This window comes from Leuciscus leuciscus (assembly GCF_965113295.1).
Source record: "Leuciscus leuciscus genome assembly, chromosome: 15".
Taxonomy (NCBI): Eukaryota; Metazoa; Chordata; class Actinopteri; order Cypriniformes; family Leuciscidae; genus Leuciscus; species Leuciscus leuciscus.
The window spans coordinates 9917099-9935377 of NC_138739.1; the positions used below are offsets into that span (position 1 = coordinate 9917099).

Genomic DNA, 18279 nt, shown 5'->3' on the forward strand with positions numbered 1-18279 from the left:
CGCTCAGTCTGGTTTGGTGTTGTAATTTATGTTCTACATGGTGTTAAATGTTGATGGTATTTGATGTAATGTACAGCACCTTGGTCAACAATTGTTGTTTTTAGCGGTGCTATATAAATAAAAAGTGGGTTGAGTTGAGTTGAATGCTGCAACACATTCTCACACCCAAGGCGTCACTTTTTTTCACTTTCAACCATGCTTCAATATCTGACGCTCAAAGCACCCTTTAGCGTCCATATGTGACGCTTCGGTTATGGGTAGGTTTAGGCGTCATGTAACTGACGCTTTCGGAAGCGTCAATATTCGACGCACAAAGCACCCCCTAGCGCAGAGGTCACTAATAGGCGGACCGCGGTCCGGATCCGGACCCAGCCGCCGTTCTCTCCGGACCCGGACCAATAACCCATAAATTATTGAGAATTATTGACTTTTGACGGAGCGTTTCTATTTTAACCCGCGCAGCTTTTCTAGCATCTATGGTACTGGTTTAGCGCGGCCCAGGAAACTCACAGACCAATAGCATGCGTTGTAAATCATGTCATGTGATGCTACTCGAGTCAGACAGCGAGATACACACACACACACACACACAGAGGGAGAGACGAGACGAAAGAGAGACAACGTTTCACATGGCGTGCTCTAAAAAAAGAAAAGTGGACAGCGAAAACAGAGCTTTTAATCAAGAATGGACAGATTCTTACATGTTCATTCTTCCCACGGGCAGTTCAAAACCGGTATGTCTCATATGTTCAGAGACTGTCGCGATTATTAAAAGCGGCAATGTGAAGCGCCACTATGAGACAAAGCACAAATCTTTTGACCAAACATACCCACTTAAATCCGCACTGAGGGCGCAGAAAATAAACGATCTAAAAGCCCAATATGATCGATCCAGCAGAATCCTAACACATTCATTCACTGCCCAACAACGTGCTAACGAATGTTCCCTTAAAGTTGCTTGGATTTTGGGCAAACATAAAAAACCATTTACTGATGGAGGGGTTGTCAAGGAGTGCATGAGTGCGGTAGCTGAAACCTTATTTGAGGGAAAACAAAAAGAAGACATGTGTGTAAAAATCAAGCAAATACCTATGTCAGCATCATCAGCCACAAAGAAAACAGAAATATTAACCCATGATGTGCTAGCTCAGCTGGATGAAGCAATTCACAAGGCACCATGCATAGGCTTAGCTGTAGATGAGTCCACTGATGTGTCTGACAATGCTCAACTCTTAGTTTTTGTGAGGTTCTTCAACAAGGACAAGGAAGAGTTCTGTGAAGACCTGTTAGGTGTCACACCCCTTCAGACCAGTACAAGAGGAGAGGACATCTACCTGGCCATAAAGGAGATGTTAAAGAAGAGGGCAATAGAGCTGAAGCAAGTGGTTTCAATAACCACAGATGGAGCCCCTGCCATGGTAGGGAGAGAGAGAGGATGTGGCAAGAATGAAAGATGACAATCCTCAACTCATCTCTTACCATTGCATAATTCATCAGTCAGTCCTGTGCTCCACCCTGTCAGACGAGTATGCTGAGGTGATGAACACAATGATGAGAATGATAAACTTTCTCAGAGCTTCCTCTTCCCTTCAGCATCGAATGCTCAGGGAATTCCTCAGAGAAGTTGATGCAAATGCTGATGACCTTCTGCTACACAACAATGTAAGATGGCTCAGCAAAGGTAGGGTGTTGGAGCGCTTTTGGTCCATCCGAGGGGAAATCGCAGCTTTCTTAGCACAGCTGAAGAGCCAGAAGGCAACAACATTTTCTCTCTTTTTGGAGGATGACAAGAAGATGGATATTGTGGCTTTTTTGGTTGATATCACTTCACACCTGAATGAACTGAATTTAAAGCTACAGGGCAAGGACAATTCAGTTTGTGATCTGATGACAGCTGTCCGCTCCTTTCAGAGGAAACTTGTGTTGTTTAGGGAAGACCTGTTGGCAGACTGTGCACACTTTCCAACTGTGAAAGAACAGGTTCAGGGTGAGAGAGATGTGTCTTCTTTTGTTGACTTTGTTGACAAGCTGATTGTAAACTTCAGCAAGCGTTTTGACAGCTTCAGCCTTGGACAGCAGCTCACCCTGTTCATTCAGAACCCATTCCTCATCACAGATGTCAGGGAGTTCTCAAAGGAAGTCACACTGCTCTTCAAGTGGGAAAGCGCTGGGCCTCTCCAGATGCAACTGGTCGATCTCCAAGCAGATGTGGCCTTAAAAGAGCATTTTGGAAAAACTGATCCTGCCACTTTCTGGCTTCAAATAGTTTCAGAGTCCGCTTTCCCAGGTCTGAGGAAAGTAGCCTTGTACATCTTTACCATGTTTGGCTCCACATACAACTGTGAGGCAGCTTTCTCCACAATGAACATTATTAAAAGCAAATATCGATCCAGGCTCACCAATGAGCACCTACACATGTGTTTGAGAATGGCCCTGACACCATTCCAGCCCAGATTTAAAATCCTGGCAGGACAAGCAAGGGCTCACTTTTCTCACTAAGCAAGAGAAAGTGTGGAAGTGGGATATAAAAGGGAAGGAAAGAGAAAAGGAGCTGTTAAAGCTGTTCAATTGTTAATGTGTTGAGATTGTTTATTTTAAAATGTGTTTAAACTTAAGATGTGAAAGGGAGTTAACTAAAAAGTAAAAGGGAAACTCAAGCTATACTTTTTATTTCATTTTTCTAAAATTAAGCACTTTATTTTGAGATGCACATTTTTCAAAAGCTCTCTGTTGTGTTTTATTTATTTATTTAAAAAAATGTAAATGCAGCCTTTATTTTATTTAAATTGATCATTTATTATTAGAGTACTTATTATTTTTATGATCCCTACAGCTCAATATAAAAAACTGACAATAAATATTGTTGACATATTATTAAATTTGTACTTTCATTTTATTTGACAGTCATCGGTTGACTAGGCTACTTACATATTTTCATACAACTACTAGGCTGTGGCACTGAATGATAACGCAAGTTAGTCATTGTGATGTTGCGGACCTTTGGTTGCTGACATTTTTTCTAACTGGACCTCTTAGAATTTTAATTGAATACCCCTGCCCTAGCGTCAATATGAGACGCTTCGGTTGGGTAGGTTTAGGTCTGTGGTAGGGTTCTGCGTCTCATATGGACGCTAAAGGGTGCTTTGAGCGTCAGATATTGAAGCATGGTTGAAAGTGACAAAAAGTGACGCCTTGGGTATGAGAACGGGCTAATACACAGGTGTTCGAAGCATGCACAGTTTTGAGCAATCTCTCTCAATGAGTTACAACCCATGTAAATATCTATGTTGTACAAACAAGAGTACTTATTGTCAGAATCTGAGCCAGATTAGCTTTCATCTGATGCGGCAAAACAGTTTGAGGAACTGTAGATTCGTCATTAAACATTGATGCTGTTTGACCATCATGTATAGACTGAACATAATATAAGCTATGTGTGATTCAAAAAGAGTCTATTAAAGTGACAGAGAAATAATAATATGTCAAACATCTCAGATCACACTAGAGACCAACAGTGCACTCTAAAAACTCCTGGGTTATTTCTTCAACCCATTTTCTGGGTTATTTGTGTTGGGTTAAAATTATGGGTTATTTTTTCAGAGAGTAACCATTTTCTGGGTTATAGGGCTAAGATTTTGACCCAATTCATGGGTTGTTTGGGTTTCTGGGTTATTTTTCAAAGAGTAACCCATGTTCTGGGTTATAGGGTTGGCTTTCTCTCTCTCTCTCTCTCTCTCTCTCTCGCAGTTGTTCTGGAATTTTCTCACAACAGTCGTTTGAAATAACCGTCGCTTCGCGCTCGATCCGTTTTGGCCTGTGCTTCATCGGTGCAACTTCATCTATATTCAAGGTAAGAGAGTATTTTCAGTGTTGATGTAATGTTAACTTTTCTGTGTCCATGTCCCTGTTGCTAGTTTAGCACCATTTGCTAAAAAAATAAAATAAATACGTTGCTACGTTGAGACTAGCGTTAGCCGTGGTAATTCTGTGGTTGGCATGTAGCCGCGGCTATCACGACAACATCTAGGTCTAGGACAACTCGAGGTAACGTTATCGCACAAGCGGACGCGATTTTGAACACGGTCCTGAGCCGTTGCTGGGTGCCGCGGACAGACCGCCGCTGTGTGTGTGTGTCCGTTACACTCATAGAGAATAATGTGTTCGAATTTTAAAGACGCGGGGCTGCGCTTCGCGAGCCCCTTGAGAGAGTGCACGTCTGGTGAGCGATTCCTCGAGTTGTCCTAGACGCGACGCGGCGCTTCTCGTCCGGTGTGCGAGCCCCATAGCTGCGGCTACAGAGCGACGAGGCAACACAATAGTTGAGTTATGTTTACCAGCTGTGCCGTGCTTATCATATTATACAGTGCTCTACTGGCTGAAGTAACGTTAGGTAGAGTTAAAGAAGCGGGTCAAGTCTTCAAATTGTTGCTAACCTCTATATTGCTATGTTTTCTCCACAGTTTTGTCGCTGATAAGCTAACTGAGTGGCAGCTGTCTGAGCTGACAGAGAATTTTAGAGGTGAGCATTTTACTCTTATTGCCCTTATATCATCTCTCTATACCTACTTTTTTTTTTTTTTATAAGACTTAAATGTGTCAGTGCAAGATTTTGTGAAAGTCACAACTTCTTCGACAGTGGGGTATGTACAACCCTAAAAGATTACTGTGCCTTGTCTTCAAGCTGTTATGCATAAGAATGGGCTGTCATTACACTTTTTAATGAAAGAAAATATGTCATTCACACAAAATGGGTAAGTTAATGTTAATGCTGCAAAATAACCACATTAGTTAACTAGCAATTTGGGCCACGTAAAAAAAATTTAATAAAAAAGCCACTGCATTACCTCAAAAGTGATTATTTGTTAGCTTGATAATGAAAGAGTGTCTGGTGAGTGGTTCACAATTGTCTCGACTTATTAACAATACTCATATTGTCTTGTTTTCTGTCTTTCAGATAGATGAGGAGGCATTTCTTCTCTTTGATGAGGACACCATCAAAAATCTTGTCCCCAAAGTTGTCCCCAGGCTTAAATTCCTGAGGCTCTTCTGAGAATTGTTGTTTATTTTTCTATTTTTTATTTCTAATATTGTTATTACAGTGAGACCTAAAATAAATATGAAAATAAACATGTCCAAGTGTGTGTTTTTTCTTAAAGATTTTTATTTAATGCAATAAAAATGTAAAAGTGCTTGAAGTGTGTAATATAATGTAAAACAAAGTTTTAATTTCTGAAATAAGGCATACTGGGATAGTGACCCAAGTTAGGTTATTTTTGACCCAACTCCTGGGTTAAAAAGGGACCAACTAATTTTTGGGTTATTTCTACCCAGATGTTGGGTTTTTTAAACCCAACATTTGGGTCAGGTATTTAACCCATAATGTGGGTCAAAAAGCATAACCCAATTTTCTGAGTTGAAATAACCCATAAATTAGTTGGTCCCTTTTTAACCCAGGAGTTGGGTCAAAAATAACCCATTATGGGTTATTTTTGACCCAGGAGTTTTTAGAGTGTGATATATCATGAACACATTATTTATATTTTTTAGAATAGCTGATCAGAGAGGTAAAATTACTTTAAAAAATAGTTTTTAAGAAAACTAAATAATCATTTTATTGTAGTATTGTTAATAAACATAAAATAAAATAAAAACGTTCATACCTTAAACAAAAAAAAAAGTTTTACATCAAAGTTCTCAGATCATCCAGAAAAGTTGAAGTTGACACAATGTGAATATGTTTTTAAAGTTTGTTTCTAGATTGTTCCCGAAGTGACTGTTAAAGTCTCTCATATTTACAATCTTAAATTACACACTGTGTCAAATTAGTGTATTAGAGTATTAGTGTGAAACAGTAAACATAATGTGAAGATAAGCTTTGAAATGTTTAAAGCTTGAACGTTTCAAAGAATTTAAGACATAAATATTAGTAACTTTGTAAAAAAAAGAATTATTAATAAATAAATTATATAAATAAATAATTATTTTAATAAAAAAAATATTATTACAATAATCAAATCATTTATTTTACGCTACAATTTCCCTTTACAACTTTTTACATTATAATCAGAAATGCACTAAAACTGTAATAAATGAATTAAACTATGGACATACAAATGTATAAAATATAAAAAGGACAAATTAAAATGACAACAGAAAATTTAACATGTTACATTTATTCACATTCTGTTATTAAAAGCAACAGTAAAAATGATACACTTACAATACAAACATGCAAATAAAGAGTAAAAGTGACAACCAGATTCAAGAAGTATTTTTCCAATTCATTTTCTCCATAAAGATTTTAAATGGGTTCTAATGAACCAAATAAAGCAGCTCTGCCTGAATCACAAACGTTGTTTTTACATTTTTATACACTTTTCACATTGTATTATGCAAATACAGTACATTGATAACAAGTCAAGTAAAAACTGACAGTACAAGATGTGTAGTGCAAATCTTCTTCACATTTGTGCATTTAATACATCTGTAAATGAAATAATGATGTTGACTGTGCCGAGAGCTCATGTCGGTTTGTCTTAAAGGTTTAAGTTGTCATTGAGTGTTAAATGTTGATTTGAGTGTTTCCATCTTAAATATCACAAAGCATTTGTTCTATGAATGTATCAAGATAATAAATAGGTTATTGTTGAACTGAATAATAATGGAGTAACTACAGTGAATAAGCGCCGCCGAGTGTTTCCATTATAATGAGTCTCTATCAGAATCTTCACTTCAGAAACACTGAACTCCTTCTCAACCTTCAACAAACACCCAATCCATCGTCTGAAACAAGAGACTTATTATAATAAGCATGAGAAATGACAAATGTTAATCTATTCCAGGTTTATAAGCTGGAACTGTCAGATAATGTAAGTAACGGTCATCTAAATATCCTAAATCATATGTGCTTCCAGTAGGTTAATATTTCATTTAAATGTAAAAAGTGATTAATGAATAATATGTAAAGTATTTCAGGTTAAAGCTGAACAGCTGAAGTGTGTTTTTGCTGATTCATGTCAATGAGAATAATGTTGCAGATTCACAATGATCCTGTTGGGATTCTCTCAGATCACGTCAGATTTCTCCGTCTGTAAAGAAATATGAATCACAGAAGATTAAAGAGAGAATTAAATGCGTGTTATTTTTCATTAACTCAAGAATTCAACCATGAGGAATTAAGATTCAGTCTGGAATGTTTATTTCCCAAGATGATTTTGATGGAAAATCTATTTAGTCAGTGGAAGTATTTCAGCAGAAGAGCATGCTATCTTCTGATTTAATGGCAATTCTACGTTTGATGTCTGAATAAATGACTACATCATACACATATATAGCCTACTGTACACACACACACACACACACACACATACATACAGCCTACTGTACACAGCAAAGTGAAATCAAACAGTTGAGAATAGAATTATAGTTTTTGTAGTCTATTTAACCTCATCCTTGGAATTTCAACAAAACCTGAGCTTGTCTCCTTTGAAAAATAATCACACAGAGACAATTAAACACAAATTTTGCACAATAAAGACAATATTTTTCACTCACTGTAATATATGCAGGAGCCTACTTGCAGTTCACAAAGCACCAGCAACCACAGATATCACGCCAGACTTTACAGTCACGAAAAACACACATTCCTGCAGCTGAAGGCGGACATGAATCTGAATCTGAAACACAAGAGTCTTTAAAGCCTGTTCACACAAAGGATTATAACTATAAAGAGAACGATAAAGATATAAAGATGTTCACCAGCTGATGAATGATAAAAACTTGACAGCCAATCAAAATGTCCTTTTTTTGCCATCTGCTAAATCCATTTCTTGGATTAGGCCTATAATGGAAATTTGCTAACACTTTAAACAAAGTCTCCCCAAGAACTGAGGTAGCAGTCCTTAGAGGGTTGCGATTTTGGTGCGGTTTTGTTGTTGTTGTTGTTTTAACAAATAGAGTCATTAGAAAATGTATTTTAGACGATTATAAAAAAATAAAATAAAAAAAAACGGTCAAAAAAAAATAATCTTTTCATGCATTTTGAATTTTGAAGATTGAAATTTAATTTTGGTGTGAATAATTGTTTTCTTTGTGAAACAATAGGCCTATATATATATATATATATTATAAAAGGGTCAGTGTACATTAATCAAGATATGAATCCCAAATTAGCTTTCAGTTTAGACAGTTTTCATCGGTAGTCCCTTTGCCAGATGTCATTAGCCCTAGTTAAATAATACTAATAATTAAATTATTAATAGTAACAACAGAGGAAGCAGCATTAATGTTCACATTGTTGATTATAAAGAATCCATTTCTTAAAATTATGCTTAAATAGTTCTTTATCAAACATTTTAAGTGCTTGTTTGTATAATAATTCCAATGGTTTTAGAACTATCAAATGTGTATTAGACCAGCTTGTCAAACTATGACAAGACATGAGACAGAATCATAGAGTGAAAATATATCTTTGCAGCCTCATTTGATAAAACATTTTCTAATAAACATAAAATTATCCAATTTAAATGTAACCTTTTTGCAAACCTTTTTTTTATGTAGGTAACTATAGTACACATCTTTCAAATTTGTTAAAAACCAGAAAGCCCTTAAATTGATTTATCTTTTGCATACGTAGGCCTATACATTATTTTAAAAAGCCCCTTTTGATTTATGTTTCATTTTATTTTGTATTTTCTATAATTTAATTATTTGTTAGTTTGTTTTATTGTGATTGTGTTTGTGTTGTGGAAGCAATAAAAACAATAAATCCGTCAGAAACCGATGCCTGTTTTCCGATCCGGGGTGGACTTTCTGACACATTCAAAAGAGGAAGTATAGGCGACTGGACTGGTTTTCAAATACCGATGATCTTGTAAATAAAAAGAGCGGGCAAGTGAGTCACAGTCGTGGTCTGGGAAAGAGATCATATTAAAGAAGTCTTGCGAAAACTACAGAAATGTGAGAACCAGCTCCGGACACTTAATATTATTTAATAATAAATAATGAACCGAATAATGAATAATGAAAAAAATGAACCGACTTCTTTTTTTATTAGACCTACATGCTAAAAATGAGGGATGGATTTCACAAAAGGAGTGTGATTTTCTTAGATTAGACCCTTAGATTCCTCCAATGTTCCCAATATAGATACAAGTTTTGAAAATCCACCAGGGAGATTTAGCGGGAATCTGTCTATTGAACTAGATTATTGTATTAAACCATGCAATGGTCAGTGAACTTCCTTCTTTTAATCAAGATACAACTCCTGTATTGAATATTATTAAGGAAATGGACACTACAGATTCATGTTTTGGTGACTATATTGAATAGTTGTACTTGTACATTATTTAGATCAGACCATCTTAAAAGCCACCGACATTATTTTACAACTAACAGAATGGACATTGAATATCAACTTCTTTCTGTTTCAGGATCAATTTTTCTGTATTTTCTGTATTTTACGTTTAAGATAACAAAAACAAAATAAGAGTTTAAATGAACAAAACAGATTAGAAAAAAAAAAAAATCTGTAGACTTTTATTGAGCTGAGCAGGAGATCCTGTAGGATGGGCTGAACTGGGATGGGCAGCACCAGAGACCCTGCAAGGCCTCTGCCGGAGTGAATCATGTGGGATCAGTGCAAATTTCCACTGTCCACTAACAAGTGTCAGCTGACTCAGGCGTGGGCTGCCAGTTTATGAGATGTTCATAAGATTTGTATTTATTTACTTACTTTCCTTATTTCCTCCTCCAAACTTATCACAGGATCCATTGTGTTTCTTCCTTTTCTAAATCCGCTTTGACATCTAGCCATTTTATTCCTCAAGTAGCCTAATCTACCCTCCAAAAAATTTTTTAGTATATCATTTATCATGCGTTCCATTATCTTACGTATATTCCAATTGATGGAATAGGTCTATATTATAAAGGATGGCCAGCATCTTTTCCCTACTTCCTTAACAAAATAATGGCTGGCTCTTTCCAGCTGGCTCTTTCCAGCTTTGTGGAAGCCTTCCCACCTTCCACAACTTGTTATATAACAGTATATATTTATCCTGACTATCCAGTCTTGGAAGGTGTTTTCCTATACTGCAATACATGCACGTCATATTTTCCTGGAGCCGTTTCCCTGTGTTATTCAGTGCTTTCTGTAACTCTCCCATGTTTAAAAGAGCATCTTGCTCCTCATCTCCATTAACTTTCCTGCATATTACATCCTTATACTGTGCTTTTATTCTTTCTATTTAATTATTTTTCTTTCTATATTTCAATTTTCTTTTGTATCTTAACAAAAGCCTTTGCCATCATCTCTAACTTTTCATTATTTGTGGTCGCAATCACATTTCCTTCAGTCATAACTGGGTAATTCCATTCACCCAACATGAATTTATCGAGTTAAATTAGCTTTGCACTCAGTGCTTTTAGCTATGTATACACTTTTGAATCTTTTTAATGCAATAAAAGACTAGTATATTAAGTCATCGTGGGTACATGCATAATATGACATTTGTTCTTCGTCTGCCCACTATAACTGTAAACTTTGCTATTAGTCAGAGCAACATGAAACTAATTGGCCAAAGTTACAGCAGCCTGGAACGGAGAGCGGGAAGCGGATTACGAGCACGAGCACCACAACCTCTTCGTCCTCTTTAACATAAAAATAACTTAGAGGCTGGACTCGAACAGCATTTGACATTCAAAAGTGACATTTAACTTTATATTTAATAAATCAAAAATGTACAGTGTGGCCTATATTAGGTATATGATTCCTGTGTCATTATAGTCATTGTCGTGGAAATTCTTTCTAGACTTTAAACAATAATTGGAAGACTGCTGGAAATTTCAAAAGTTAAAGAGATCTTTATTTCTTGCAAGAAAGGCCGTTCACACATCAGTCAAGAGTCTGATATGAGAAGCGCGCCGACTTCTCCTTTTTGCCCAGCTTATATACAGAAAACCTATCACACTTATTCTAACACCCCTTTATGCTCACACACTTACACACATATGTCATTAAAACAATTGAGTATATATTTTCCAATGCAACACCTTTGCTCTTAGTGCAAGCGAGCTTATCTGTATTTAGAAAGAACAAACTGTCCTTTCTGCAAATGTCATTTTGACCTCGTTCTTCAGCAGTAAGGAAGAAGATGATATGCAACTTGCAGTTTCTTTAACACCATGTATGGTTTTAAGCTGGCTAGAGTAAATATTTCCACACCATGTATGGTATTATGCTGGCTGGAATAAAAATTTCTATTACATCATCCATCTGCAAATATATTTTACAGCAATTGAGTTTCTATAGTAAATGAATGCTTAAACAGAGGTGGCATGTGGGTGTACTTTCTTGTCCCTTCATAAAATTAAGGTTAAACCATGGATTTCATTAAAAGATCTTCATTTGTGTATCTAAGATGAAAGACGGTTTAACAAAGGTTTTGTTTTAGTACGTCAGCTATTTAACAACCGAGGTTTATTAATGACTTGCTCAGAATTTCTTTCAGAATACAAAATGCCAGTTAACCCTAAAGAGTTTGCCATAGTTATGGGAGCCATACATCAGGAATCAGATGCTTTTTAAAAATTGCATTTACCCTTCTACGTTTGAGTTGAGTTAACTTGTTGGGTTTTACAGTGTACTTTTCCTGAACAGGTCAAATGTTTTTCAGAAAACAAAGATAGAAATAAAGTTAGGCACCTTTTTCTTGAAGATATTGTTTCTGTATCTCCTGCAATCTTTTACTGGAATAATTTGTTTACAAATTTAAATTGGAAAACAAATTGGTCCTTACAGCAAAAATATTTTCTCACTAATAAAGTAAAGGTAGTGTCTTTCAAAATAAGAAATGCATTTGACCCTGTTAAATATTTTATGGTTAAATATAAAACTAATATTGACACAAGTTCACACATAAACTGTTTTACATTTCTTTTGGTCATGTTTCTATACTGAACAACTATGGAAAAATATTGACGCATTAAAGAGAATATCCAGCAAGATCTATCCGTAACCTTTAAAGACATTATTTTTAAATACTTTGGTTTTGACCCCACTAAAAACAAAGTTTGCTTTGTGATCAATTAAAATAATTTTCTTGGCAAATTGTATATACACAAATGTAAATTCACCAACAACAAACCAGTTTTTCTTGTTTATTCCCCCAAAGAATTTAAAATGTACTTTAACACCATTTCTTCCGCAGTAAATAAGAAAGCAACTAAAACAACTTCAATTTGTAATGACTTTAATTTGCACACTCTAACTGATGTTTAAAATACATGCTTTCAAACTGTACAGAGATGGCATTAATGATATACAAAGTTGTATATCATTAATGCCATCTCTGTACAGTTTCAAAGCATAATGGAAACAGCTTTAAGCGCTCTGAGAAGAGGTAAGCAGTTAGCGGCAAAGATGCATTAGTGGCAAAGGCTCATTAGTGGCAAAGTTTCTGGCTCTGGCATCTGAAGAAATCCTTGCCAGCTCAGTGGAATCTGAGAAAGAACTGGTCAGTCTAATGAAGCTCCTCTCCAAAAGAGGCTTCCCCCTTACCATAAGAGGTGTCTAGGGAAAGTTTAATGATGCAAAGGCCAATAATATCAAAGACCAGAACCACTAAAGGAGGGAGAGCATTTTCACATTTGGCTCCAAAACTCTGGAATAGTCTTCCTGATACTGTTCGTTGCTCAGACTCGCTCTCCCAGTTTAAAACTAGATTAAAGTCGCATCTCTTCAGCCAGGCATTCATATAAACCTACAGTTCAAACTACAATCCGGCCTCTAGCTCATAAATGCCAGAGGAGAACTGGCCCCCGACTGAGCCTGGGTTCTCCCAAGGTTTTTTTTTTCTCCATTAGGTCACCTGATGGAGTCTTAGGACACCATTAGGTCACTTGATGGAGTTTTTCGGTTCCTTGCCACTGTTGCCTTTGGCTTGCTCAGTTGGGGATATTTTGGGGATATTTAATTTAATTTTATCAATCAATAAATTCCTCTTGAAACAAATTTTGTTGTATTATTTTAATTTAATACTGTGAACCTGCTTTGATACAATCTGTATTGTGAAAAGCGCTATACAAATAAACTTGACTTGACTTGACTTGACTTTCCTAAAGTAAAAGGCATTGCTGGGTGTTACTGGTTTAGAACTATTTTGAAACGGAACCCAGACCTCAGCAGGGCCGAATGGAACTGGATAATATTCTGAATCTTCCAATCCAATCTGACTTCTGACCTGTAATGCTGCCTGATCATAAACATACACTGTTCGTTCGTTGGCCAGAGGAGAACTGGCGCCCCGACTGAGTCTGGGTTTTCCCAAGGTTTTTTCTCCATTCTGGCACTGATGGAGTTTTGGTTCCTTGCCACTGTTGCCTTTTTCACCTTTTTTGCCATGACATGCCATGACGATGACATCACGGTTTTCTCCAGAGCGGCGATATATATATTAATGAACTAAATGAATAACTGTTTTACAACAAAAATGAAACATCACTGAACAATAAGCTGGACTGTTATTTTCTTCTGGAAACAAACTTTGTCACATTATGTTCCTGTTATCTCTGTAAAGCTGATTGGAAACAATCTGTATTGTAAAAAGCGCTATATAAAAAAAGGTGACTTGACTTGATCCCTAGTGTGGTAGGGAAGTGGTTTCAACAGTATGAAGACCTGCTGGAGGAACTTGCGATCAAATATATTTCATCTTTTGATTGCGATCATTCTGGCCAGCATGACCGGTTTTGCTCTACCCGTGTGGTTGGGGAGGTGGGTAAGCCCTGTGGCAACTCTAAAGGAGAAACCATGACAGTTCTTGCAGCGGGAGAATAACCATTTTTATTTTTTTTTATCAATTTTACTCATGACATGCTAGCTGGCAACAAAGGATTCCATTCATTGTGCTAAGCTAAGCTAGCGGCAGCGCTGCCAAACTAAAATAATGCATGCACTGAGACAAAAATGCATTTGCCCACCTATCTAAATGTAGGAATGATGGTGAATAAGCCCTATTTCAAGAAACGGTGGAGTGTTCCTTTAAAGCTACAATATGCAAGAATTTTTGGCCTCTGGAGGGCGCTACATTCCAAACAACAACAACGGCGTAGCTTGATGACGATGTGAAGGAGCGTGGAATGATGGGAACTGCCGTTTTAAACTCCACCGTGGATGTAAATCAGTCAGACGGGAATCTAAAATCATGTTCATGGATGAGGCTAAGTTCTTTTTTTATAATGACATGCTTTTTGTGGCGAGGGGGGGTTCAGCGCGGTCTGTAATGGGAGAGAGAAGAGACGAGCAAGTAGGTCAAGTGCAAATGACGAACACCTGTGTTTTATTGCAGTGATCCGCGTGGAGAGACCGCTTATAAGCCGCGCGCTGGAACGAGAGAGAGACTGAAGAGAAAATTGGACGCAGAGAAAGAAAACCGGTGGATCCGAGCTCACATTTTTGAACTGTTTTGTGCCGTCGCGGTTGCCACGGTGAATGCGCGTTGTGCACGACTTTTGTTTGTTTTGCTTTATTTTAATAAAGTACGAGTCCCAGTCACGCCGACCCCTGTCTTCTTCCTTCCTGACTCTTGAACCTCATCACACTTTTATTTCATTAAAATGAATTAACCGCAAGAAAAGTAAGGTTTAATACTTCATAGATGTTACTGTATGTCGAATTCATTGTTGTGATAACGCTGCGCAGTTTTACGTGTTCTAAACAATTGTTGTAAAAGTACATTCGAACATACCCACATCATTTGCCAAAATACTGATTGATATTTATGTATAACACATGCTATATTTATTTACATGGCCATAAACACCAGACGTGATAAACAATGTCAATAAACTAAACAGAAATCTAAAGCAATAATACTTCCCTTACATACCGAATGCTACATTAGGAAATATAAAATTAAGCATAACGTTACTTTGTCGACAGAACCAGCTGCAATCGGTAAAGAATAATTATGTTCCATAACGACTGCAAGAAACAAGCTACGTGTGTTGCTTGATAGACGCTACAACTACAACTTCCGCATTTGTCCAGGACTCCACGCAGTACGAGCGGAAACCGAGGGTAACGCGGATATGACGCAATTGACTGGCGACTCCCAGCTCCCCCCTGCTCTAACGCCCCGTTTCCTTGGTTAAAATCGCAATTTTCTCACGATTTAAAAATAGTTGGAAACATTTGGGATATTGTAAGTAATCAACTTAACAAAATATATAACACTGGCCTTGAGATTATGGGATATTTTAATGCAAAATTATTGCATATTGTACCTTTAAGTCATCGGGTGTTTTTGACCTACACTGTACATGGCGTGAGAACAGTTAGCTATTTAGTCTTGTACGTTAGCATTGACTCCATAACTTTAATTGTAACTTAGTGATACTATATGACAACCAGAAAATGAACGTTTTCATCTTCATTGGGGTTGGGGTTGAATCCTTAGGTAACCAGGTTACTGCGCTCACATCAGTGATAATATAAATAGATCGGGCTTCAGTCATATTGCACAGATAATTGTTCCGTTCACACGAATCATATCATGCTTTTGAAATGCGCCGGTGAACGCGTGCACAGTATTGTGATTCAATACACTAATACCCATGCCTATCCTCTCAGTATTCCTGTGATCAGTGTTACAAGAACCCCAGGCATATCGTTTTACCATTTTTGTAACACAAACACCATAAAATCGAAGTACGAGATCCCATCCCGTGCAACTGATACTCATCTGCCATTGGCTCATCTGCGTTTGAGGGGAGGGGCTTACTGATAGGTCAATTGGTATGAGGAGGGCTGGAAGTGGATAAGGAGGACGGCAGGACAGAAGCTCCCCAAAACACAGTTCTTCTCTCTGTTTCGCCAGGCCTGGCAGAAGACTGAGACAGCTGAAAACGCCCAGGCTGGATTCAGGAGCTCAGGGATGTTAACCTGGGATGTCCTGTTAACAAGAACACAATCCTTGATGATGTATACGGACCAAGAATCACAACAGAGAGGGCTGTATTACCCACAGGAACAGAACTGCCTGTGGTAGAGGATACACCGATCTTGATTCATCGTGACACTGTCAGTGAGGATTTGGTGTATGAAGAAGTAATCATCTCATCCCAGGAGAATATGGAGAGGTCCTGTTCCATGTGTTCACTCCTGAGCAAGACACAGATCTTATCTTTCTTATCTTTAACAAAATATTTGACAAGCATACACACATACATGCACACAAAAGACAGAAACACACACCTATACAACATGATCAGTTCATTTTTAAGTGCATTTTTTAATGAAATATTAGTTTGTTTCCTATTTAATGAAATGTTGTTGCTATGGCACACTAATTTACACTAAATTGTTTCTCTTAAGGTTTAAGTTGTAACAGTGCAAATTGAGTGTTAAATGCTGAATTGAGTGTTTCAATATTCCTAAATATCACAAAGCATTTGTTCTATGGATTTATCAAGATAATAAGTAGGTTATTGTTGAATTGAATACATAATAAAGTAACTACAGTGAATAAGCGCCACCTAGTCTCTATCAGAGGCTTTCATAAGGAAACTCTGAATCACAGAAGATTACAGAGAGAGAAATGAAAAGCGGTTACACTCACAGAAAATGAAAAAATGTCATTTTCTTACATAAACAATCTGTAGCTGCAGCTGTTTGCTTTGTAAGGCCCGCTATATTGGTCCAATTTCCGGTTCGCCAATGCACAGGGAAGATATCACGTGTTCTGTCCTTACTCATGCAAAGTATTGGTTGGTTAAATTTGTAATACATTAATCATATGTATTTACTCGTTAATTCATCTGACTCCATAAATTAAAGGTTTTAATAATATCTGTGCCTCACTAACAGTGAGCGAATATTTGACTATTCCTTTTAACCATTAAATGAAAAATGTCAAAATCAGTTAGAATAATCACATGTAACAATTTAATAGATCAGATATCAGAGATCAATTCCACAATCAATTCAAATATCTAGAACATGATTATACATTGGTTACACCAAATAATCTTACCCCAGCTTGTACCTGAGATAGAGAGAGAGAGAGAGGGGGGGAGGGAGGGAGAGAGAGAGAGAGGGGGGGGGGAGGGAGGGAGGGAGAGAGAGAGAGAGAGAGAGAGAGAGAGGGGGAGGGAGGGAGGGAGGGAGAGAGAGAGGGGGAGGGAGGGAGGGAGAGAGAGAGGGGGAGGGAGGGAGGGAGAGAGAGAGGGGGAGAGAGAGAGAGAGAGAGAGAGAGAGAGAGAGAGAGAGAGAGAGAGAGAGAGAGAGAGAGAGAGAGAGAGAAATTTGAAATTTTACAATCACTTTATTAAAAACAATTATCCTTTAACCATTCAACAATTAAATAAATTACATCAATTCTCTTACAAAAACAATTTGTCCATCAACAACTGAGCATAAAATGCTACAACACCACTGAATTTCAAAAACACGTATCGTACTCATTAATCTATGAAAATTAAAATCAATAAGAATTCTTGCTTTTACCATATTTCTAAAAACAAAAACAACATCTTGTCCTGACTTTTCTTCTATCTTATTTCTTCTAGTAATATAAATAGCATATTTGGCTTGTCCCACCATAAAATTAATAACATGACATTTTAACTTTTGTTTAGAACTATAACCAAAACCAAGAATAAAATCTTTCTTTGTAAAGCAAATATTAAAATAATCAAAAAGAACTTTTAACAGCTCAAAAAGAGGATCAAGCCGATTACAATCCATAAAACAATGAAATATGGTTTCCCTCTCCAAACAAAAAGGACATTTGTCGCTTACAGTGGGGTTTATAGTGGATACAAATGCATTCACAGCTATAGCTCCATGTAAAATTCGCCATTGTAGGTCACCAAGTTTTTTTGTTAATGGTGGTTTGTAAATTGCTCTCCATACAGGTTTAGTTTCATTGTTAATTCCTAACTTTTTCCTCCATACTGTATCTGTTTTCAAACTTAAATTGTGTTGATTAATAACTTTTACAATACATTTATACAAAGTTTTTCCTTCCACTGTACAAAAATCAATATATTCATTCATTTTAGTACATAACAGAGAGCAATTAAAAACATCCCCATCAATAGTGGGAAGAATTTCAATATCTGGAAAAAGATCTTTGTTATCAGGAACTAAAGTCCCCGCACCAAACTCCTCTAAAAGAGTCTTCTCTTCATCAGTTAAAACCATATTTAGTTTATCAAGATACTTCTTAGCAAACCGTACTGATCGAACCCCTAAAAGGGTAACAATTTGTTCAGGTCTTT

General features: G+C 36.9%; 1 protein-coding gene and 1 long non-coding RNA gene across 2 annotated transcripts in view; one reads left to right on the top strand and one right to left on the bottom strand.

Annotated features, from left to right (window-relative positions):
- Window positions 1-3521: 3521 nt before the first annotated feature.
- On the top strand, window positions 3522-5500 carry LOC309476417. The gene is made up of 3 exons (XR_014198124.1): window positions 3522-3850; window positions 4461-4519; window positions 4955-5500. It is a non-coding gene; the product is annotated as an uncharacterized lncRNA (long non-coding RNA).
- Window positions 5501-6922: 1422 nt separating this feature from the next.
- LOC309476223 (uncharacterized protein) overlaps window positions 6923-18279 on the bottom strand; it is a 51547-nt gene continuing 40190 nt past the window's right edge. The window contains exon 4 of the mRNA XM_082139490.1: window positions 6923-7088. Coding sequence (XP_081995616.1) covers window positions 7070-7088 — 19 coding nt within the window. The 3' untranslated portion in view covers window positions 6923-7069. The remainder of the gene's footprint in view (window positions 7089-18279) is intronic.